Genomic DNA, 26,561 nt, shown 5'->3' with positions numbered 1-26,561 from the left:
CATTACATATGTTAGCAAAATCAGTCAACAACAATCAGTCTCTGAAGTTCGGCCTTCCTTCCTTCAATCTTCACAAAACTGCATCCAATCTTCTTTTTCCGACAGGTTCACAAAAGCCAAATCTAATTAAATGACCAGAATTAGGAACAAATTATTTCGGGTTTTGTTACAGTTGACCAAATTTCTTTCTGCCTTGTTGGCACGGCCAAACTCCCATCTTTGTTCCTGAATCAGCATAACATCAGTGCGTGGGTGAAAGAGAGAGAAGAGCGAGGCCAAACCAGAGCTGGGAGTAGCGAATTATTCATGTAGAGTGCTTTAGCTTGTACAGCAGCGAGCAATGTGGGCTGTGTTTCCCACCTCTACCCACACTGTGTGGAGAAAATCAGGGCCGCGTAAAAGACTGCACCTCTGTGCTGCCGAGACAGTCTTTTAATGCGCCCTGAAAACGGCAACCGATTCACTGTGAGCATCTCCATGCTGCTAAATACGCACAAATTAAACTGCAGCCAAAACTACAAAGGAGACGAGTAATGAACGTTGTATTCATTTTTTTCCCCTCCAACCATTGAGCGACTGAGGCAGCTTTGTTTCTTCTTAGCATTCGCTTTATGTTTTTTTTTAGGGATTTGGTATATGGGGGGAGTCCATGACAACACCATGTGTGTTATTTCTATGTGTGTGTGTGTGTGTGTGTGTGTGTGGTACAGTTGTATGGCAGCAGCCTCGGTTTGTTAGTGGATCATCTCGTTAGTGAATTTGGTAACCTCATTAAATGGCAAGAGGTTAACATGTCTTGCTGAGTAGAGTGTGTAAATAACATCAGCTCTGATCTGTAATTCAGATGCAGCTGACAAGACTACACACAGTTATCGACATTTTATAAGCATCCATTGCTGGAGTGTAAAGTTTGTTCTTTGCTCATACAAGAAAAAGGGAAAAAAGTGTAATTAGCTCCATTAAATACGTCAAAAGTCAGTACTCCTTGCATCTTAAAACTATAATCTGCACAATTTATGAGTGGATCGAGGCTCGATTTTCAAATTTTCACCTTGAGAGTAAGTTAACTTCTAATTTTGGAATTGTTTTAAAACATGTTTCTGCAATAATTTGGTACTTTTGCAGTCTGCAAAAGCTTAGACTTGCAAGTCAGTCACAAAATCCACTTCACCACATTTCAGCTCAATGAACACATTTGTAGATTCTCTTATTTGGTTACAGATCCCAGAGTAATAACACATTTTTTTTACATCAGTCCACACCAGTGTTACTAACCATTTATGAGATGACACATTCAAACTGAAGAGTTACTAATGGAATGATGTTATGGATTTATCTGTGTGGAGCTGCTGTCTCTGTCCTGTTGACCTGAATGACAGTTACTGTTTTATTAAACTCTCCTTTATCTAAGAGTCTCTTTAACCCTTACCCAACCCTCCTGAGATATATGTTCAACAGTGAGTAGCATTAAAATTAGTCTGCCCACAAAACCTATCCAGCTCTGACGCCAGCCTTGTTTGTCTTTATAAGACCTGTATGTTGTTGATAGATTGCCTCGTTTGTTTTGAGACGGTTCTTGCATTCATTAGTTCAAACATCTCGGTTCCAGAGTTGAAATCATCTTCCATCATTTGACTGGTGCAGCTTCAGCTGAACCTAATGACTAAATCAGTCTGACCCACGTAATGCTGACAGCTCAGCTAATGTGTCATAATAACACTGCGATGTGCAAAGGCCAATTAAAAGTACTGCAAGAGTTACTTTTCTTCAAGTAGTGTTTTATAATTGCAACAACCAGAGAAACAACCAACCTGGCACTGTATTAAAACACTCATGTTCAATGCTTTCCACAATCGGCTTGTATGTAGTTCCACATAAGGTTTTAAATTTGTCGTGATCTTTATCTGACAGTTTAGTGTGTTTTCAGATTTCACTGGTGAAAGGTAGTGTATCGAGCTCCAATGTCTCTGAGAAAAATATCAACCATCTTATTCAATATTTGTGCCTCTGTTCAGCTGTTATTACATCATATACTCAGAAAATGACCTTGAGGGCTATCATGGCACTGTCAAAGTTTCACTTGAGAAATATTACAGCTTAAGCAGAGGCTTACAATCTGTTTGAGGCCACAGCAAAATATGAAATATACTTTTGTTAGTATGGAGCCGAGAGAGCAGTTAGTGTTAAAGCTGGCTCTGTCACGACAGACAGAGGTGAATACTGTGAACATGGGTGTAGTGATGCTTCATCCCGTCAGCTCTCAGCCGGAAAAGCTGCCCTTTCACTGTCAAAATAATGAGAGATTGAACACTGCAGGTTACCAGAAGGAAAAGGTCAGAAAGATTGATCCCATTCTCATAGATTGATCCATCTCTCACAGGAGCTTGGCGAGACATTACAGCCCTGATCACTCACACAATACACAACGTGCGCGCGCGTGTGTGTGTGTGTGTGTGTGTGTGTGTGTGTGTGTGTGTGTGTGTGTGTGTGTGTGTGTGTGTGCGCGCACGCGTGTGTGTGTGTGCGCGCGCGTGTGTGTGTGTGCGCGCGTGTGTGTGTGTGCGTGCGTGCATGCACATTAGACTGCAAGTGAGCTTGTCTGGAAGTATTACTGGCCATGAAGTGAAGTACATTAATGATCTAGACTGCAAAATCCCCAATGACGGTCAAGGCTCAAAGCATGAACTTGAATGACAAAATTAGAGGTTCTCAAACGAGGCCCATGTGAATTATTTTCCAATGATGTCCACCCGTTTGTCTTTGTTAGGAAAGATCCAAAAAAGATATCAAGAGCTGAAACAAAAGGGGCAAGAAAATCAACCACTCAAAAATAGCAGGTGAACTCAAGGCTGGATGGTGTCCTGTTGTTGTAAAAACGAATAGAAAGAACAACAAAGACACGCAGGAAGAAGAGTCAAGGCAAATCTGCACGGGAATTAATTTGCGACATCTCGCAATACAGTTTTGTGAAGTAGCTATAAACTCAACACTGGTTCAGTATATTTTAGTTAATTAGACAAACATGTTTGTTCTAACGTCAATGTTGGCAGTTTGACTGCCCATCTCGCCATGTCTATATGTCAAAGTCATTGGAAAAGTCACACAAACCCACATTTGCCCAATTGGTGCGAGCATCTTGCATGGCCACCGTCACTATTGGAGCGTCACTGTGTGAGCAAATGGGTAAATGTGACCGATCATGTAAAGCACGTTAAGACTGCTCAAGTGGTACAATGTGCTATATGAGTAAAACCATGTTGTTTATATTTTTACAGTTAATCTACTTTCCAAACATTTTTTTTTAAATATACATTCTATGTGGGTTGTTTTTCATTCCACAAATAGTTATATTACATGGTGAATTGTCTATGAGCCAGCGTGAAAATGTGAAATGTTTTTTTTTAAATAACTACAATATTTACATTCACATTTAATTAATACACATTTTTCCTTTCTGTCCTATTTCTCTATTAACAATGCAGTGCTGCATATCCGACTTGTTTTTCTTTTCTCTCCAGGATTCAAATAAAAGGTCATGTTTGTTCAGCAGTTCAACTAAGACTCACAAATCACAGACCTTGTTTCTGCAGTTATATCATCAAGACACAATTGCACAAAGGGGATATTTACAAGGGCTAAAAAAAAAATAAAATAAAAAAAAAAGGTGCACAAAGAAGAACTACAGAAATAAAAAAAACTGCTGGAAGAAAGCTTGAATGCGTCCTGCCCATGGAGGGAGCCAGAGAGTGCGCAATTTCATGGAGAGCTCTGAAGCCCCATGAGAGCAAACACGCCCCCACAACAAACATGAGCGTACAGAACTGAAAAACAAACAGTGTGCTCAGAAAGTCAGATTCAAGCATCCTACTCAATAGTGCACTCGAAGTTGGATTAGACTGCATCTTTTACACCAGAGCGTATTTTTATTCTCTTCTCACCTCTCATCCCCGGCGCAAACACTGGTGACAGACATACGCCCATGTTCCACTTCACCTCTGAGACATTCACACCGGAATACCTTCATATGCTGGTCAGAAAAGGGTAAGAAACACATGTGCCGGCAGCACTGTGGGCTCGGTATTCCTGTCCCACTGTCAGTCAACTCACAGAGAGTCTGTCCCCCACATGGTTTCTCTGCCAGGAACCAGATCTCAAGCTGTGAGCAAGAAATGTCAGCTGTCATGCAGTCCCATAGCTCTCTGAGATATAATATTTCAGGTGTTCATTACCAAGAGGGAGAGCAAAGTCCCTCCCTCCGTTTGAGGTAGTCTTTCATTGACACACTTCTACAATTTCCGGTCCTCATGTCTGAATCCCTCTGCATAGTGTCAGTGCCGAATAAAGTCTGGTGTCTAATGTGTATCAGTGGAGTGAAAGGAATTTAAAAACGTGGCTTCCAAGATACAATATTTGCAAATTCAACTCAGAATGAGGCGGGTGGTGGTGTTGGGGGGGTGGGGGGGGCAACATAATTAAAACATAATGCAAGGATATGGAAATGTTATACTTGTAAGCCTGTATGAATATTTCAGCCTCATAAATATTCATTTACAAAGTTTTGATCTTTGCATTAATCCAATGAACAATACACATATACATACAGCCTATTCATGTGGATTCCACATTTCAGCTAACACATTTAATGATGTCAGGTGTGTTTAAAAGTGACATTTGACTGCAGGCATTGTTAAATTAAAAAAAAAAAATCATAGAAAAAAAATCAGAAATCACATATTCAGTCAGCAGACTTCCAGGACCTGCAAAAATACACACATTGATCTCTATTATCAACAATATTCAAACCATTTTGACCATTGACTATTCAAACAATTTTTACACTTCTCCAAACAGTCTGCATTCAAACAGAAAACACCAATCCATCACACTTCTATACTGATTTATCAATATTACCCAACGTTGGCAGATTAGATCTTAGACAACTCACAGGGTAAACACAGAGATACAAACAGCCACACACAATCATAATCACACCCACAGGCAATATAAAATCACTACTACTCACCTCAAGAGCATGTTCTATTGGACTGAGTGAAAGAATCTGCATAACCACAGAAAGCACACGAGCCCGGAATGCACATAAAAAGACATGCAACTCCACACCGAAGCTGAGGACGAGAGAGCTTCTGTACGTGAAGGCAGAGTGTGAGAAAACACACTTGTCAATAGGCGTCATTCAAATATATTTCACAAGCAAACAGTAAATGTTCATCACAACAGTGATTAACAGCTTTTAGCATGAATGTTTGAAGAGTAAAAGCATAAATCTTTCTTTCTTGTCTAAAGTATTCAATGGCCTTCCTTACTGCGGAGGTCTGACTTGATATCGATATAATGAAGGGAAGCGATGTGGTGCTTTGCTTCCTGAAGTGTCCTGACACTAAATTACATTGATCTTTTGTACTGTAGCTTCCCCTGAGTTTAGCTGCCCAGTTTTGTTTTTCTTTTATTACAACATACACCAGTCCATATGGGTAGTTCAAAGTATAGATGCAGACATGCACAGGCATATGAAATAATCCTAAAAACTTATAAATGTAAAACTTTATCTCTTGTCCTTGTTACGGTATATTGCTCATACCCCAGTAAATTAGCTTTGGCATGCTTCCCGGGTAAACAGCTCTGATCATTAACAGAATTTAAATTATTATTTTTTGACAATCCACCACAAAAGCAGCTGCCACACGAACCTTCAAAGTTACAGCAGAGTTCTAAAATTCAAAGGATCGCTATTGAACAACAAAGACAGAAATCCTCATAATAATCCTTCGAGTTCTGTGTCTGGCAGAGATTAATGAGGCGTATGACGGAGGGGGTCATAATTAATTCGTAACAAGTGAAGGTCAGGGAAGCACAGGGTCAGTGTGAATTATTAACTAGCATGTGAACAGGGGCGTGCCACCAAGCAGGAGTGAACAGGGTGAGATTAAGGTGAGTGGGGAAATATGTCACACACATTTGGATGGCCAAAAGTGTGGACACACACACACACACACACACACACACACACACACACACACACACACACACACACACACACACACACACACACACACACACACACACACACACACACACACACACACACACACACACACACCTGCAGTATGGGTAAACGAGATTACACTATCTGCACGTACAGTCTCGCACATCAGTAAATAAAAATAGAATGATTGTTAAAGATCAGAATAATTCCAAGTTAAAATATTCCACAGATGATCACACTTTGTCTTTAGTGAAATGAAAATTAGAATGGAACTCAAAGCTCAAGACGACAAGTTATTCCGTTAAGCCCCCATTTGAGTCCTTCACTCTAAACCACCGTATCCATTCCTATTATGTACTGTCTGAATGAAATGTAGTTTAAGACTACTAAGTGAGCAGTGGGAAGCGTGACTGAGCACATGTCCCAACAGTGTGCCAGGCCGTGCCACACCATGCCGCGGCTGTGACAGGTCAGTAAGAGTCAGCAGGTATGTAGGTCAATCCGCTGGGACTCCTTCAATGGGGACACGTGGTGAGGCCTGTGGATTAGGGAGGAAATGAAGGATCATCCACTGAGCAAGCAGGACTCAGGCACAGTCAGAGTCACTCGCCCATGGTCAAACGCCGAACATTCAAGATGAATTTTAAAAACACAGTGATACACTGATGACAAAGACTTTGTCAGGGTCAATTGGAATATATCTCCACATATCATAGGATTGGATGAATACAGAATCTTGTCACCAAGTCCATATTGAAAAAGGAGATACAGTAGGAAATAAATGCTGGTTCTGAAGATGCTCACCACACTTGACGTGTTTCAAGCGCACCCCCAGTTAAACGCAAACTGTTAGATTCAAATTGAATATTGAGACACATTGAGACACTGAATCCCACCCCCCCCACCCCCCACCCCCCAACCACCCCCCACCCCACCCCACCCCCAACCAAACCCCGCCTCCAATTTGCTCCCAATGCATAATGTAACTATAATGTACTGTGAGCGATAGATATCATTCTTCCATTCATGGTTAGCAACTGCAATTTACAACTGTGCTGCAATAAAAAAAAAAGGGACGATCAACAAAGTCATTATCATTCAGTCTCTGCCAACCTGCTATGGCAACGTCATGGCAATCATGACTGTAAAGATAATGAATTCTGGACCAAAATCAGCAAAATAATCAGCCGACTGAACTACCTGTTCTGTGAAAATGTCAAAGTGAAATGTCTGTGTGTTAGTGTGTGTGTGTGTGTGTGTGTGTGTGTGTGTGTGTGTGTGTGTGTGTGTGTGTGTGTGTGTGTGTGTGTGTGTGTGTGTGTGTGTGTGTGTGTGTGTGTGTGTGTGTGTGTGTGTGTGTGTGTGTGTGTGTGTGTGTGTTGCTGCAGGACAGCAGAGTGTCATCTGCCATTAAGTGTGTGTGTCTGCTGTCCCTGGAGGGGCAGAGCAGTAGTGGGTCAGGTCATGTTTTCTCCACTTTATTTACATATTCTGTCTGTTTTCATTTGTTTCAAAGGAGGCAACAGGTGCCCTCTTTATGCCGAGCATGCAGACAGGCTAATCAGACAGTTCTATCTCAGCAGGGTGCTGTCAATGCATTAAAAATAGAGTGGGTAATGAACCAAAACATGAAGGGACGTCATTAAATTACTGTGTCTGAATACATGTTATAATGTATTCAGACTGTATTTCTCATACTTGGAGCAACTCCAGCAAATATACTGGTGCAGAAGGTGTCTATTAAACAGAGTGGGGATAGAAATTGTTTCAAATTCACCATTATTAGTGATATGAACCAATATCATATAATGTTCATCATAATAGGAGCACCACTGGGGTCAGTTTTAGGACTTCTATGTTGGTACTGTATAGTCCCATTTATTAAGTTCTTTTGCCATCATAATGTCACTTTTCAGTGTTAACAGAAATAAGAATATCACGTGCTTGTTTATTTTTCTAAGAATTTCCCTTGAATTTATCTGCACTTCAGTGAGAGTGCAGCTCTGTTGTTGGACAGATCCCCTATTTGCATCAGATTAATAGAGTTACATTTTTGATTTTTTTGGGCTAAAATGTTTGACTTATTCTCTTACATTAAAATTTTTTGGGAAAACTGCAGCCTGGACATTTTTATTCCCCGAGTCTCCCATTTGTTTTTTGTTTATTATTCTGTTTGCTTTGTTTGCACGAATGAGTTTACAGTCTTCTTTGTTAACAAACAATGAAATGTGTAAATCCAGTGAAGAGCTCCCATCACGTGTGTGAAATGATGAAGATGACTATGTGCAACACACAGGTTAATTTTTGGCTTCTGAACAAGATGTGTGTATGTTCTACTTTAGAAAATATAGAAAACTCACAAACTTTGGTCTTATTAAAACTACTGTGTCACATTAGATATGATAGAAAGTTATGGACCCTTGTATTTATTAAAATATTCTAGAATTTATAGAATACAGCAGTGGCTTCACATTTCTTTAATATATAGTAGCGTATAATGCACTGCTTGAATGTGCAGAAGCACTGAGTCTTATGGCAAAAAAGAAGAAGGCTCAATATCTCATCTTCTATACTGCTTTAACCAACTCAGGGTCGAGGGGCGCTCAAGCATATCACAACCAACACAATCACCAGTCTGTCACTGGGCAAACACAAGAGACACACAGCCACAGATATGCACGCAGCACACATGCATACTGTGGGAGGAAACTGGTGTACCTGGAGAAAACTGTTACATGCTCAAACTTGAACTGAGAACAATCTCACCATGAGTTTAATCAACTGTGTGGCAAAGCACAGATATTTATGGCTGAGAATGAATGTTATGTTGGAGGAGGTAAATAAACTACTATTACCTAAAAATTTACATGTACAGCGGTAACTTTAATCCATCGTCTAAACTATGACTAGATATGACTAAATACAGTATAACTGAATCATTATAGGAGATTCTGTGGATTCACCTCTTTCACCCTTTAAAGCAGCAAAATCTCTCATAGAGGACAAGAACAATCCAATATCCCTCTTCACACTCGAGGACTTGTAAGACAGACATTGAAAGGATGACTGGAGCTCTTCTGAGCACAAAGGGTCGTATTTGCTTTTTTTTTTCTCTAAAAAGTCTTGATAGCCCAGTTCAGTTAATTTACCCTGAGAATATTTAAGATGAATTGTGTTTGTCTCGCTGCAATTTTGATTTAAAAGCACCCGGAGTGACTGCTGGCATCTCAGCATAGTTTAGTGAATGCAGCTCTGTCGAGGTGGAACTGTCAGATGCAGTTTGTGTATTAAAGCATCTTTGATGTTTCTTATCTAACCTTCTTACACGACCTGCATCCTCAATGACACTTACTCCTTTACTGTTCTTCACCTTTGCATGCTTTAATCGGCATTTAATCACCAGGATAATAGGACACTGAATCGCAGTTTGCCTGCCTGAAATTAAGTCAGATACATGAACTAATTGATAACAAAGAGATTTATCTGCAATATCGTATGAAGGATTGGGAATGGAGATTTATGAGTTATGCTTGTTTTGCGTAACTTCTTGGAGGCAAATAAAAAAAAGAAAGAAAGAAAGAAAAACTGAATAAAGGCAGACGGGTAAAGAAAAGGCTGAGTTGTAAAGATGCATCTGCCTTTTCAAAATGTTAATCAAGTTGCAGTCAAATAAACCAATTTTATACTGTGGTTGGCAGGCAAGCCCAAACAAGTCATGGGCCTCTTCTTGTCACATATGTCTTTCCCCAGGACAAGTTAATCAGGCTGCCTCCTCAGCCCTGTTTTATTTTAGATGAGTTTCTATTACTCCTGCCAAGAAAAGCTGCAGCTATCAGCCAAGCAAACAAAATGTATGGACCTCACGTTACACTTTGAGACAGGTTATACAAGCTGTAACTTATTGGTAGAATGTGGTATGATGACAACTTTAATGGAAAAAGTCAAGGAAAAAAACAATGCACGTACAAATTGCTCATTACACATGTGTCAAAGCATAAACATTTGGTTTGATTAGCAAGGCTGTAAGGCACCCTAAACAAGAAGCTGCTTAAAGCTTATCTGTTAAGAAATGGCAGAGATAAACTTTATGCGGTATCTTAATGGGATGTAGATGTGTGAATCGTATTCACAGTGGATTAAACACACTTGTCAATAAATAATTGGATAGGGAAAATAAGGAATAGCAAGCCTATATGACACTTTGCCAAAACTACATCAGCGTCATAAGTCTGAAATTGATGTGTTCATATATTTTTGTCACAGGCATTAGACTTGTTTACCTATTCATTTAAATATCTGAAACATATTTTGTTTTTTTTCCCATCCGTTTGCTGCGGCCTTTCCATATCTGTTTATTTGTAAATGTTTAGAATTGTTTGTGTGGGTTTTATTCGGCAGGATGTTAATTTTGGTGTCAAGGTGTTCAACTGTTTCTGATTGCATTGACGAAACGCTTATTCATTGACATGATGCTGAAAGAGATCTGCACTGAATTGAAATCAGGCCGAACGACATCGACTTGGACAGCCAGAAGAAACAATGTGAAAGATGCCAAAGGAGTGGTAAACACTGGGTTGGTTACCATACAGACAGACCGGCCATATCATTATTTCTACTGATAGATGTACTTTGTGGAAAAAGAAAATGGATTATTTAGGACAAGGGCAGATGGCTTTGTGTGCCATGGGGCTGCTGCATCTCGGTCTTTCTGCTTCACTCTGTGGCAGCCATCAAGATCACCCCAAGAAAGAGCAATGTTTTGTTTTGTTTTTGTATTCCACATGGTCCATCTTTATTTTCAACATTTTGTCACTTTGATCACTGTCATCTTTACAAGGATGACACCCAACTGTGTCCATCCATGGCACCAGATGATCCATCTGTAGTCAATCCATTGATACAATGTCTCTCCGACATCAAACAGATAGAAAATCTTACTGAATCTAATTTAGACCGACATTGTAATATTTGGTACAAGGGCACAAGGACAGATAATTCTGAAGAAACTCGAAAGTATTTTTCCACAAAACAGGTTGGATGTGTAAAACCTAGCTATCATTATTGACCCCAAATGCACTTAAATTTCACAGATCAAGGATCAGTATAAGACTATTCTCGTGGCTTGAAGACTCTTTCTTTGAGAAGTCTGACTTTTTTTCAGGCTCAAGTTTCTGACGAGGACGTCAGTTAGTGAAGCGTCAACAGTGTGACTACTACAAATTCCAGTTTGTTTGCAAACATAGCGACTTTGGTGTGATCGATTTAGACAACTGCAGATTGGAATTCTGTGGAAATGAGTGGTAATGGTCTTGTTTTCTTGCATTGGTTTATTCTCTGTGCAGAAGTAATACCTTTAATGGGAACTATATTTTGAAGATGTTTCTGTTAAAGTATCTTCAAACAAAGTGTTTGTTTCAGTATTCTTCATTTTCATCTGAAATATCTTTAATTTATGAACTGAATGGATATGAAAAGTGCATCATTGCACAGATTTAATACAGAGATGCAGAATAACTACAGATCCATGTCAGCAGAGATGTCGACTTTAACGGATACATTTATACCGAGTATAACGGTCCTCACTTTGCTCTTGTGTTTGCTGTGACTGCTGAAAAGCCACAGTTGCAGGCAGAGGCTCAGACCTGATGAAATTGATATGGTCATCTTGAACACTGCCCGACAGCTGTGGCATTGAGAAGATTAGCAAGGGGTTAAATGCAATATCTGAGCGATCAGTGAGCTTTATCCCTTTCATTTTGTCTCTCAATCTCCTGCTCCCTTTCAATATATCTCCCCCTCTGTCTGGCAGTGTTTTCATGTTTACTTGACATACAACTACACATCTCACTCCTATAATCTCACATTTGTGTCACTAACCTTTTAGTACTTGCAGCCTCTCAGCAAAGAGCACTTTCAACTAACCCCCTCCTTCTTTTCCTAATGCTAGCATTAGGGAGTAGTTGCATGCCTGAGGTGCAGCGGGAAAGAGAGAGCGAGAGCACCGATGAGGCGGGTGAAGTGATGTGTTGAGACAGGAGGGCCCAGTAGCAGCGGTGGGAGGACTGCGTTGGCCCACCTCTCTGCTTCTGACAGCGGGGATAGACACTGCAATGCCAGGGGCCCCCGAGCATCGCTAAAGCTTGTTAGCATAGCCACCAGGCCTTGAAGATGATGAGTTCTGAAGAGGTGATTAAGTCGATGCTGTGGTCTCTTGTAGGCTTCAAAGCACATTTGCGCGCAAGGTGGGATAGAAGGGGCGTTTGAAGATAGAACCACAGGACAGGAAGGGTAATTCAAGTTCAGTATGGTCACTGTGCTTCGAAGACAGTCATTCATCAAAAAGCTGATATCATTGCCAGTGCAGACACAGCTGGTTGACCTCCAAGATCTCAGAGTGAAAAATTGCAGAGCCTGAAATGCAGCTGAGAAACACTCTTTTGTGGCAAACTTCAAACTTTGTAGATTTCCCTCTCATACCATTCCATTTCCTGTCATGCTTCTCTTTACAGTAAGGCAAAGCTGAAATTCCAAGCATCTTAAGGAGCTCAAAAGGTAAAACTTCCATGTCAAAAGTTTTCTGGGAGCTTTGACCATGGGTGTCTCGGGGAATCTGTGAGCTGCACAAGTTTAAATGAAGTGCGTGTAAGTCATTCTAAGTGGGCGGTGCCAAACTCAGAGGTCCCAGAGATGAGAATGAGTGGCATTTAAGCCTCCAAACCAGAGAAAGCCATCTGTGCTCGGTGCCACATAATCTCAACAAGAAGCGGTTGTTGTTGTTGTAGATCACATCATCTTCCTGTCACAGTGCTGCAGAGTCACACGCTGAACTGTATCACTGTCAGAGGTGAGAAGTCACAAAGCACAAATACTTTGTTACTGCTCATAAGGAAGCTTGAAAGGAGTCTGTACCTTGCTACTTTGCCTACAAGGTTGTATTTTTCTGTCAACTTTCACACACACAGGTAAAACTGATGATGCTTTCCACTTGCATTTTCAGAACAGGTTTGTGACAGCAGTTTTGGGGTTTCAAACAATTTGCATCTGAAAGGAAGAAGAAATCTTTCGCATCATTGCATGCCTTACCAGCATTCAAGCTTATTTTAACTGAGACACACAAAAAAGGTTATTAAGCTTTTTGTTTTACTCTAGTATATGTGCTTCTACCCAATAAGAGGATATATGTACCTATATCACTGTGCATATTTTATAGAATATAACAAAAACATTTCCTGGTCTGCTTTGTTGTAAAAACTACACAAACGTGTAAAACTATTGTTTCCCTATTACGAGCTTCCAACGCTAATAAAGGCTACTCATGAGACAGATTCAAAATGTCTGTGTCTCAATTTAATCACCCAATAAGGCTTACTATTCTCAGATGGCACTTACTTGTGTGGGTGGGTCTTTACAATGATGTGCTGGGGTTAAGCACTGTACTCGAGGGGATCGCTTCACTCCCTCAACAAGGATTAGTAACAACTATTAGCTCCTTCTCCAAGATCCCTCATGCAACACCCCCCCCCCCCCCCACACACACACACACACACACATTTCTCGAGCATTACTAATAAAGCATACTCACTGACTAAATGTACTTACTAGCAGCTTATATACCATTATACCCTTATCTTGTCATCTATGATCCTGACCATCTTTTTGTAACCATACACCTCCAACCAGACTTTAACCCTTTTGGTCAAGGCAAAAGGCAGTATGATTAATACTGTATGTGTGTGTATATATATATATATATATACATACATACACACATACACACACACACGCGACTCCAAACCATATCTCTCTTTGTCGCTCTGTCTGTATGACTGCCTTAAATCTTTCCTATGCACAGAGGTATTGAAACATTTGTGCTTCTGTTGCAGCTAATTCAAAACAACGCAGCCTAAACTAGAAGCGTTGAGTGTCCATGCTACAATGTCAACTGCAAGCGATTCACGCAGAAGTAAGTGCCAATTCGATCAATGTGTCAACAGCAAGCCGTCCTCAACTGAGGCATGTAGACAGGAGGATAAGGAATGCAAAGAGAGGGAGATCAGTAAGACATGCAAAAAGAGGGACACTCTGTAAACTGAAAAGATCGACAAGACAAGACAAAAACAACAACAAACTAACCGTATACGATTCAACACTTCAATCTGTATGTCGAAAATCAGAGTACTCCTCATTGATGTTGAAAAACAATAACTGATAATGACATTTTCCTCTATTATTGCTTTTAGCATGTGGGCAGCTTTACAGTGAGGCCTATTACTCCCACAGTTTAGCAGTTTCACATATCTGAAGTGAGAGTGCAGGAGGATGAGGCACAGTAATGAGAGCTGGCTTCCCAATGAGCAAGTGTGATGTGTATTTGCACAGCTGAAATATGTCTCCTTTAAAAAGTACCAGATGCTACTGGTGAATTTTGAAATGGTTGTCAGAGGAGAATAATAGGCACAAGAAAGGATGACAGCTGGTACTGAACAACTGCTTGTTTTATTTAATATAGTACAGGGTTGCTAGTTGTATTTCTTAGATGAATATGTCAAACTTTGTCTTTATTCATATAATTATGTAACAAAAAGGTTTTACTTTAATATACAACTCTGTCGAAATGCATGTTGAGTCTGTGAATCTGAAGTCTTGCTCCACTGAGTGCACTATTTAGGTCCATTGCATCTGCAGCAAAAAAAAAAAAAGAAATAGGAAAGTACTAAAAAGGTGGCAAGGAGCTGATGGAGGCCGGGTGGGTGGTTTGAATCTGTGATGGCATACCATCATCACTTTGGGAGCAGCCAGGCTGAGCGCGGCAGGCTTGGATGCCTGATGCCGCCAGCCATCTGGCTTTGGATGAGACTCCTGAGGGAGACACAGGCTGGTGCCAACCTTCAGAAAACACTTCCAGCATGTTTGAGAATAAGAATGGCATGTTCATCTATACTGTGACTCTATGTAACAGCGACAACTGTGTTCCTGTGGAGCTGTGACATATTCCAGCAATACTACATGTTCTACATATGTTCACCGTCGTCCGGCTGTGTCTTCAAGGACACTGGGCTCACAAGCTATTTGAGAATCCAAAAAGGAAATAGAAAGATGGAGATCAATACTTTCTATAATTCAACATATGGATTTTTTGTTTTGTTCTCAGCAGCACCTTCAAACTCGTCTTGCATGAAGGAATACTCTGTTTTCAAAGGGCAAATGTAATTTCATTACATCTCATGTGTGAACAGCAGAGTTTACTCCATCCTGTGTCGAAAAGATCCAATATATTGTATAGTTACAGCAGACGGTGTTGTGGACTGTTAAAAAGCCTTCCTTTGCACAGTCTCTAACTATTATTGCTTTGCCACAGCTGTGCATAGTACAGAATGACACTATGTGAGTGCTTTGGTGTATGTGACTATAAATATAGCATCCTGTGGGCATGGGTGGCTTTATTCTGCGCTGTATTAAAGCCTGAAAGTAAAATAATCAGTCATTGACCAGTAAATACAAAAACAAGATAAAGTTTGTGGTCCTTTTAAGCTTGACTTGTTTTCTGCTTGAATTGGTCATGAAATGTGATTTGATCTGTTCCCCTGTCACAAGTATGTGCAAAAACTAGGGGCATAATGTTAAGTCACAGTTATTGCACATTCATGCCACTGGATATTAAGAAAAGCAAACAAAATGTATACACACATTATATAATATCCTTCATTTTCAGTTTTGAATCCACAGATGTGCAATGTGAAATAGAAAGCTCTCCAAATAACTAAAACTGTTTGTTGTGTCGGGCTGGAAGTGATTAGTACATCATCAAAGGCATGTATGCACCAGTCCACAGTTGGAAAAACTGTCAGTAAGGCAATTAAGTATTTGTCTGCTGACATGATGATAACATCATCCTGATGGTTCTTTATATATTCACATTTTGGAGCAATCCAGTAAAAAGCGCATTCCCGAATCCAACTAAGATGTAGTGTATAAAGCTTAATATTCACATCAAACATCTAATGAAAATGGCTGAGCTGATAACCAACAGTTACAAACACAGACTTTAATGTCGGCAAATAAGATCTTTTGTGGTCTTGAGTGTGAAGTACATATCAACTGCTGGGATCTGTGCTTGTAAATGTAAAGAGTGTAGGTTTCTTACTTTGAGTAAGACAATGCATTTCACGGGATGTTGGCTTCCAATCGCTGCCAGAATAAACTACAAAATCGTTCTCATTACACACCAAAGCCTTTACGCAAATGCCCCACCTTACGTCAAAGAACTCCTCACTCAGCAAACCCAAAACTGGAATACACAGTCTGCATACCAACACCCCCCCCACCCCCAGAATCAAACTCCGGAAGATGAGAGGTCGGGCCTTTTGTGCTGCTGCACCACGTCTGTGGAAGTCTCTACCCAGCCACCTCAGGACCCCACACTTGAAGTCCTACCTTTTTAATGAAGCTTTTCTTTAAGTACTCTAGGTGTTTGAGTTGCTTTTCTAATGTTTTTGTAGCACTTTGGGATTTTTAAATGAAAAGTGCATTAGAAATCAAATGTACTACGTTGCACCGTAATGCAACAGTAATAGAGGTAACGGGAACAATGTGATTTAAAAAAAAAAAAAAGTCCCACTGTAGAAAGTAATATTTATGTATTAGTCGTTTCATAGCAGTCCTTACTTCAGCTCTCTGTTACGAGGAAGCAGAATAGGCCACGGCTGAACTTTACTTTGCTGACACATCACCGGGAAATGCTAATATTCAATTCAAGTCTGTCTGATCTACTTTAATAAGGTGAGGGATTGTTGGTAAGTAGCAGGAAAGCTGTGTTAGGCTGAAAAGACACGTATAGACAAGAGAATTAATCTGTTATTAGCTGTCAGGGAAGTTCAAATTTGTGTGCGGTAGCCTTAGGTAAAGATATTGAGCTGAAGCAGCAGTGTGTTCAAAACCTGCACCTCTCAAACACACTCATGGAGGTACACACTCCATCACACACTGACCTTATGTGACATAGAATCAAACATGGCTCTCTCCAATGCTCCACACAACATGAACTATTCATAAAGCTCTCCCTCACTGCATTATTGATGAGCGATGTTTTCTGTTTCTTTTACACTTTTTCTACAGTTTTGTGAGACATTCAGTCCAACTAATAATGATCCACCTCGGGCCTGTGTATTGTCATAAACAGTGAGCACATTCCTATATCATAATAATAAAACACCCCAAGTGTGATGCCCAAATGTGGAAACTGCGGAATGGTATAGCAACACTACAGGGAAGTGAAACATAGTATATTATTCCACATGTCCCTCTGCCTCTACCTGTGCCTGTATACGGTCACGACAGAGCGAAAGCAAAGCCTCCACTGAGTTGTATCTGCTTCAGTAGTTAGAAATAGCCTTTACTCAGAAAAGAAATGATTCAGGGAAGTGGACAGGCATCCGGTATACCGCAAACCAGGCTGATCGGTGAAAACAGTTTGTGCTGTATTTACAAGCAAACTCTTTTGGAGATGACAATGACACAAGGTTGGTTTTAATCTCCTTGAGAAGCGTAATGGGGGAGGAAAACGTCCCTGGACAAGGACATCTTATTTACTGAGAGCCGCACATGACTTTCAGCTCTAATTGATGTGAAATATTCTGTACTGTAACAAACAGTCGGCTTCCTCACACTCATTATCCCAGATTCTCACTTTCTTCGTCGTCCTCCTCCTCCCCCCTCACTTTCACCTCTTTCCTTTCCCTCCTCCTCCGTTCTTCCACTCACTCTTGCACAGACACTGCCACTCAACACAGATTAAAAAGGGGCCGAATATTTTTTTTTTAAAGCTTGAGCACTGTCTAATTCACTCCGAATGAATTATGCATTGTGTCACTATTAACATGACAGAAAATGGATTTTCGTGAATAGTTCCAACATTGTTTCCGACTTGCACAAGTTAGAATAATTCTTTTAATTGTCGCTGTGAGGGGATATTTCATTTGAGGATGTGACATGTTACCAGAGGAGATGGTTTGGGCAAAGGCTTTGAACACAAACCATATATTTGTCGGAATTAATATTTCAAATATAAATGACTCACTTAGTATAGACTGTGCATTGTATTGAGGGTGTGAATAGTAATAATTGCGGGAGGCCTTCCTGTGTGGTTTGCATGTTTTTCCTGTGCATGTGTGGGTTTTCTCTCGGTACTCCTCTGTCAAAAACATGCCCTTTGAGGTTTATTGGTGACACTACAATTGCTTATGAATGCCAGTGTGTGACCATAGTCAGTCTCCAACTAAATGTGACCCCAACCTGAGTAACAATGAAGGATGGATGAATGGACTTGTTTTCTCTTACAGTTCAACTTGTGAGTTTCTTAGAATATGCAAACAGAATAAAAAAAATATCATATAAAACAACAATTTTACTTACATTTCCTTTTTCTAAACTGTCACTGTCTTAAACTGTCATTTAATGTTCCCTGGGCTGTCAATAACTGGAGTACTTTGTTGGTGGTAGACTGTTTCTTGTTGTTGTAGGTGAACAGAAATGTATGGAAAATGGATGCCATATTGTACTAGTATAAGTTCAATGTCCCCGCAATTTATATTGTAGAATTTGTCTGGTAATAAACTAAATTTTTCAAACTCTATACTTTAATCTTAATATATTACCAGGACTCTATAAATCACTTAGAGTGGTCTTGCTTTTATTGCCTTTTAAAATATAATTTAATGTCTTTTTAATGTCTTAATTTTAATGCATTTCTATGCCTCTGTGAAGCGATGTGCATCGCTTTGTCTGAATTGGTGCACCATAATAAAACTGCCTTGCTTTATTATCGACAAACTCCCTGAAACGACAAATACTAACAATTAATTAATCCAAATTGAGTATTTCCTGTCTAGCCGAACTCTAAAATAGAGGAGCTATTCATAATTAACCAAAACTGATTAAAAAAACAAAAAACAAAATAAAAGACATGAGCTTAAGAGAGTCACACTTTTGCTGGGTTCCTTCTCAGTACTATAAAATGGGCATTACAGCTGACTTTCAGTAGATCTTACCAACATAATAGACACTGTTCAGCTGAGCATTGTCTGTTAAGAACTACACTAAGCGGCTGCTTTAAGAAGCTACTTGTCGATTTAAAAGTTAAATGAAAGCCTATTATTATGACTCGTTTTAAAATACCAAATAAGCCACACTGTGCTGTGGCGTTTAGAGCTTGTGGGAGTTTCTGGGTGGAGTTGGCATGATCTCCATATGCATGCATTGGCTTTATCCAGGTACTCTGTTTTCCACCAACAAAACATGTTAGAGGTGAATGTGATGGTCTCTCTGTGTTTGCCCTGTGATGGATTGGTGACCTGGCCAGATGAACCCCGCCTTCACCCATACTCAGCTGGTCAACATGGTCTATTATGGATCCTCAATATTTTTTTTGCCACGATTCAATATCTTTTGTGTGACGAGAGTGTTTGCCTTTACTTCAAAACAGTTGTGAAATCAACAGATTTCAAGTACTACAAACTATCTTTTGGATGATAGTGAACATTTCCTTACTCTACTCAAATAAAGAAATCTATGGTGATGTATATCTATATAGATCACTGTATCCATTGTGTGATCAAACTTGCTTTTGAAGAGCTTGTCCTGTCTGTATTTTCAGACTGTATGCAGATTTTGTATATTTGAATTTATGACTGTGTTGCATCGTATGATATATATTATGCAACAAATATATTGATACCCTCGCACCATTGCCTAAGGGATAGTCCAAAGTCTTCAGTAAAGCAGAACAAACTAATTTTTCAACAAGCAAGATCACAACATGAAGAAATTACACTTATTGAAATAATTAAAAGATGAAAGATCCCTTTACTATAGTTCATTAAACGAGTACTAAAGATTGGAGGGCAATGGACTTCATCCATTTATAACCAAATTGAAAAAATATCAGACCACACAACTGCGTAAAGACATTTTGCATCAAATCAAAGACACATCAATCTTCTTCCATACTTTCTAAGCGGTTGCCGATACTGACAGAGGTACGTACTAATGATGCATTGCTTCTCCTATAAGTCACACCATAAATATGTAATGAATTTGAAGACGGCACCTGCTGCAGCTTGGCTGATGTGTGAGTATAGAACATTAACTGCTTTGCTTGTAGTATGACTTGCTGGAGAATTAAAAAACCCACCTCGATCCATTGTGCAGTGGGACACAGGGCTTACAATGATACACAAATTGCATAGGCTGAATGCTGAACTGTGCTGCAAAGGACTTAGTGTACTTTTTTCCCCCAGAAAATTGTGGACTGTGGGTGAAGGGCCAGGTCCTAGTCTGTGTTCAGAAGTAATTCAGTACAACGGGTCCAGTCAAACGTAGTTGATTTGAATGGACTAACTGGGGACACAAGAAAAGCAAGTTGTTGTGGAGAGGACAAAACATTTGTTTCACAAAGGAAAAAAACGAGCGCCACTTACAAACAAGATTATCAGTATGACATTGTACCGATTAAAAGTGCTGTATATGGGTGAATAATATTCACCTGAATGGGTTGCCTTGAGCCTTTCACCTCCATAAATCTGATGAATCACACCATAAAATGGGTATAATGTGGGAATGTTGGGTGTGGAAAGTTACAGATGATCGATGGCATGGACACTTAAAGATAGAAAGGTTTCAGGAGTTCATTGCAACTCCAAAACTTGAGCTGACAAGCATTTGTCATGCAAACACAATGGAACAGACTTTAAATCCAGCCTCTGTGACGTGGTGACAGAGTTAAAGTGGTTGGACTCCACAAACTCGGTTACAAAAAACACAGTCATCAATGGTAATGTAGCAGGAAGAACTTCTTTTTATTGCTATTTTATTTTCTAATATTACACAACTGGCTAAGCAGCTCTATTACAGTTGCTCTACTTGACTGGTTATTGTGATCTAGAACAACCAGCCTTTATGTTTCCGGTTTCCACGCTCATGTTCATGTGGTGGTTGATTTTTATAACCAAGTCCATGTCTTCTTTCATGTTGCAATTCTGTGGTGTGTTTTTAATTGCAGTTTTTTCTGCCCTCTTACTCACAACTCTGTTGTGTCCTCCTCTGTGTTCCCTCACCCCTGATTACCCAATAAAAAAAGTCTCAGTTGGTCCACGCTTCTTTGGTGATTGGAGCTGTTTCCCATGCTTTCCGCCTGGTTGTTGTGGTTCCTTCCTGAGTTCTTTCATGTCGATTATGATTGCCCTCCATTGTGAACCTGATCACCAATCGGGTCGCCCTTTCACACTCCTATCATTTAAAAAAAAAAAAAAAAAAATTTTTCTCTGAGGCTTCAGTTGTGGAAGTATTATACTTCCATAAACACCCCTATTATTGCTCCTACCATTGCAATTTTTATTTCAAATGACAGACCACAGAAAGATCTAAAACCTGTGCTAATATTAACAAATTCATTATACTGGAGATGCTTCAGGAGGCTGATTTTCTATTTGGCGTCATCACTTTGCTAAAAATATCTCTCAACCATGACCTTGGCCTGTTACCATCTCACCCAGCCTGAGGTTAATGCATTGTCACCCAAAAGTGGTATCGGGTGCGTTATAATAGATTTGTGAGTGCAGAACAGGAGCATAGACCCTGACCCCAATGATTAATACTTAAACACAGCTGTGTCACCCGCTTCCATAAAAACAGGGAAAGGTGTTTACAGTTATATCAGAAATGGGCAAAAATTAAAACTGCAAAACAGGAAAGTTTGAGGCGATGAGGAGAGAACGAGGAGGATGGCTGTGAGAAACAAGCTGTGGAAATCAAGCTGAGCAACCACAACTCAAAGTACAAAGCCTCACACCATGTCTAAATGGTTCTCACTCACTCCGGGGAGACCCACCTGCCAGCCTGCATGGGAAGACAACAAAAACTGCTCACAGGTTTGGAAAGAATGGACCCTACGCTGGATTGAGTTACAGAACCGAGTCAGCAGGGCAGAAACACATCATACCTAATAACTGAGTCTTTCATGAAAACAGAGCAATAGCTGTCTGAAAGTTTTGTGGACGCTCAGCATCTCAGCAGCCAAGCATGAAAGGGACGGCTGACAAACAAATTATCTCTCTGTTTCCATAGCGATCTATGAATGGCATGAGCTAGTGCCTGTGACAACCAGATGCCTGTGAAGACAAGACTTGCCCATAAAAAGCCAAGGCTCTGCAGCAAGCCTGTTATTACTGCTATCATTCAATTGGACTTGATTTGCATAATTAAACTCTGTTATTGCCTGGCTCAGGAAGCAACTGCAAGTTTTCAGCTCTTGCTAACTGGATTTCCACCATGACACAAAACAAGGGCTACTAATAGAGGAATATACCCTCAGCTGACCTCTGATTGTGACTAATCAATACTGATAATATCAATTTTACTGAACTTTGTGAGATTCTGGTGCCTTTAGACTGCTCACATATTTCTGTCCTGCTGCACAGTAGAGTCACTGACGAGGTGAGTCACAGCTTGGACTTCACTCTGCAAACTACATGAAAGGCCCCGACAGAGCAGGACAGAGCTGGACCTGAAAGAAAAACTCACAGAGAGACAGGCTGGAGAGCAAAGAGGAGGCCCACAATCTTACATAAAGAATTAGGTGGAAAGTTGCACATTTGACATGAAGAGAAAATTTCAATATAAATCATTTCACTTCAGAAGTTTTTTTTTGCAGAAAACACGCTTGAAATCATAATTTGTTACTGTGTGTTGTAGTATGTTAATCCCTTTTTATTAAACAGAGGGAACAATAATCAAAGACTCGAAGAAACAACAAAAGCCACTGAGACGTACAAGCAAAGACAGTGAACAACCGCAGAGAAAAAGTAAATGCCAGCAACTGCTGACAGCCCCTGAAGTCAAACACTTGAATCATTCACACAGGATTCCTCAGTGATTCGTAGCCACTCGTTCCAAGACCCGGCAGTCTCCAAATGAATAATGGTAAAACCCAGTCAACCGCACAGTGACACAGCTTTTTTCATAGGAACATGTCAATAATTCATTTAATTTAGTGAATCCCCGTACTGAAATCTACTGCAGAGCTGCTAACACTTTGTCACACACATCAGATCGGCGTCTTACCTCGACGAGGTGCGGGGTGGGATTGAATCCACACATGTTGCACACTTGGGAGTGGCACTGTGTACAAGTGTTGTAGTTGGGTTGTTCTGCTGCATTGCCTACGTTGAGGTGTGTCTTGCAGAGGGGACAGCAGGGTTTGGGTTTGGAAGAGTTTGGGGGAGCATGCTGTTGGTGCTGCTCAGCAGGGGCTCGAGGCCCATGTTGCACAGGCTGTGGTCCTGAGGGTTTACTTGCCCCAGGTCCCGGACCAGGAGGCCCTCCTGGTTTAGGGGCTGGTTTCGGGGGCTGTTGTTGGGGTTGAGTAGTCTCCGATATGAGCGTGCTGGCTTGGTTTAGAAGAGACGCACCAAAGCCAAACAGCTTCCCAAAAGTCTGTTCAGGAGGGGGCGGCTGTCGTGAGGGGGAGCTGCCTGCACTGCGAGTCTGGTCCTGGCGGGGGTGCTGGGGGTGGTGGGCGGGCGAGTTGCGGGACAAATCAGGCTGGGATGGGGCTTTTGCCATCCCGGGGAGAGGAACTGCCCCTGGAGGCAACTTTTGTGGTTGCTGACCCGGGCCAGCAGGACCAGTCTGTTTGGTGGGGCCAGGCACTGGATGGGCCTGTGCTGGAGGCTGCGACTGAGGAGGGACGCTTGTCTGGTGTGGGGCCTGAGTCGGAGCATCCGGTTTGATCTCTGGATTTGTCGGATGTGAAGGAGAGTGGATCTGTTGTTGACTCTTGGACCGAGGTGTAGTCATGTCCATCCCCAACGCTCTCTGCATCTGACAGTTCAAACATAACCACTCTTGTACCTAAAAACACAGACAAAAAACAGAGCAAAAGTACGTAAATATCAGATCATTTGTATTCAGTATAAAGAGTTTTTAAGGAGTTTCCCAAATGAGGAAATATGCTAATTAAATTTCATTTGAGGATTTTTTTTTCTGTATACTCTATTGATCACTTGTGGGGAAATTATCTCTCCACATTACAGTCATCCTATTTTTCAAGTGGCAATTTGTGAAGACAAAGCACGAATATTAAGCCCATTTTAAATGACTACTTTCTCCTATTAGGACTTGGTATAATATGAATGAAGTCCACACAATATAGCATGAAAACTGGTGAATTGCAGAGGTGCTGGTCAATGAAGGCTCCATAAAAGAACCCATAAGAACAAGAAGAAAAGTCAGGCTGTCAGCCAGCTGCCGAAAAAATTGCTTTTTCGGCAGGAGAGTTCAAACTCCGTGAAGAAGCTGTCGAACTCGCAGGCCACACCCCCTCACAGCAGGCACACATCTGTGAATCAGCATTTTAACTTTTCAACTGCACAGCTTATTTCTCGCTTCCAATGTTTTCAGAAATACAGTTTACTGAACTGTTTCAGTAATAGAAGTGAAGGTCTGTGTCTGAGCTGCGATGTTGGTTTGGTTTTAACTGTAGGAGCTGACAGCTTTGAGTGATGCGTTCAGGTGCATCATGTAAGTCCGCCCTCCAACATGTTAACGAGCTGTGGGGCTCATACTGTCGCGACATTAAAAGCTAAACATGATTAAAATATGATACAGTCATTAGCGAGCTGGGACGCACATGCTTCGCACACGGTAGTGCCGAAGTTTCAGGAGTGCGTCACCAACATACTTCGGCCCGGAAAGGTTGGCACAGCTGAACCAGTTTTCAAAATGACATAATTTTGTTCGGCAGGATCCCGGAATGCTGAACTTTGTTGTTGTTCTGATGGAGTAAGAATTGGCCTTACAAAGATTCTCACAAAGAGACTGTTACTTTTTCTTTCTTAGTTTATGCACTGTTCCAACAGGACTGGTTGGTCACAGTAGCTTTAATTTTGACAGTGCAATGAAGTTAAAAAAAAATTTCTAACCTCACCATTCAGCTAAACCACTTTATCAAATTATGGAGGACCGGACCTGATCCCAGCTGACAATAAGCATAGGCAGGGTACAGCTTGAACAACATGAACTGATCACCAGTCTGGGCACACTCAGCAAGTAACACGCTCAAATTCACACCTATGAGTAATTTAGAGGCACAAATTAACCTCAAACATTGATTGTGGGAGGTATTTTCCACGGATACACAAAGAGAATATGCTTGTTGGTTACTTCTCTCTGTCCTATCAAATTCTCCTTTTCTATCCCTTAACCCCATCCAGAACAGCAGACAGCTGTAACCGTTGTGCCTGGTTCAGCAGGCTTCTTCCTGTTAAAACAGAGTTCTTCCTTTCTACCATCTCCTATGCTTGCTCAAGTGGAATAACTTGTTTTTTTCTCTTTGAGATAACTGTTGTATATGGTGCTCTATATATAAAATGTAATTGAACTGAATATAAAGGCTCCTTACAGGAAAGCACTCAAGCCCAGACTTGAACCAGAGACATTTTCACTATGATGCAAGAGTGTTGACTACAATACCCCTGGGCAACCTGCTCTAACTATTTGGGTAATTCGTTGCCCAAATCCATTTTTTTCCATTGCCACATAAAAAAAAAAAGAAAAAGAAAAAAAGAATCAATGTCTATATTTCCAAGCTCGCATCTTCTTGTCAAACTCACAAAATTCAAGCAAAAGTGAGCATGAAAAGGTGGTTTGATCAATCAGGTCCCAGATGATCAAAAACCATAATGAAGATAAGCAACAGCATAATTGTTTGATCATTTTATCACAGAACAAACAATAATATTGTCACAGCCTGGTGACCGGTCCAGGGTTCCTCTGGACTGGGTCCAGCTACCTGCTACTCTGAACAGGGTGAAGCAGCAGCGAAGATGGATGAATATTGTCACACTACTGTATTATACACAAAAGTAATGCAATTGCTGCATTATAAACGACTCTGGTGACACGGCTACTGCAAATAATAAGCAACAATATGAGTATGTATTCATAATCATGGCATCTTTAAAAAAGATACAGTAGCTTTAGATTGATGTTTGAATATTCTATCTGCATCCCCCAAAGGTTTCTATTGGATGACACACTTTCTCTTCACTGTCCAAAGGCATCCAAGTAGGATGAGTTAAAAACCCAACTATGAATGCGAATGTGAGCATTCATGTGATGGATTGGCTGCCTTCCACTTATCCAATGCATGCTGGGGTATTTTCCAGCCGCTCTGAATAGGGAAAAATTATGTGTGGAAAATGATTGAAAATGAAAGGATTCTTGTGAATGACTTAAAATATCTCACTGAGGAAAGATTGAAGCATCACCATGCCTCAGTAGGCACATTTATTGGTAAACAACATTCTGCCACAAAGAAATGTGTGGGAAATAAATGTGACAGATGGGGTGAACCCTGGACATCTTCAATAAATCATGACTCTCCCTGATTTTGTTGCCTTCCCTCATGCCATTTCTGTGTCCCTTTTCTTTTTTCTTCCGCTTACATTACACAACATGTTTCCTTCCTCGTTAAAATCCTCCCACCAACCTCCTCTTGTTTCCC

At 40.6% G+C, this 26,561-nt stretch overlaps 1 protein-coding gene across 1 annotated transcript in view; it reads right to left on the bottom strand.

Moving 5' to 3' along the window:
* bsnb (bassoon (presynaptic cytomatrix protein) b) overlaps positions 1 to 26,561 on the bottom strand; it is a gene marked incomplete at its 5' end in the record, with an annotated part of 70,317 nt that overhangs the window by 20,276 nt on the left and 23,480 nt on the right. The window contains one exon of the mRNA XM_080495897.1: positions 23,120 to 23,908. Coding sequence (XP_080352023.1) covers positions 23,120 to 23,908 — 789 coding nt within the window. The remainder of the gene's footprint in view (positions 1 to 23,119; positions 23,909 to 26,561) is intronic.

Source organism: Blennius ocellaris (genome assembly GCF_963422515.1).
Source record: "Blennius ocellaris genome assembly, chromosome: 4".
NCBI classification, from domain to species: Eukaryota; Metazoa; Chordata; class Actinopteri; order Blenniiformes; family Blenniidae; genus Blennius; species Blennius ocellaris.
This window is presented reverse-complemented; position numbering and strand designations above follow the sequence as displayed.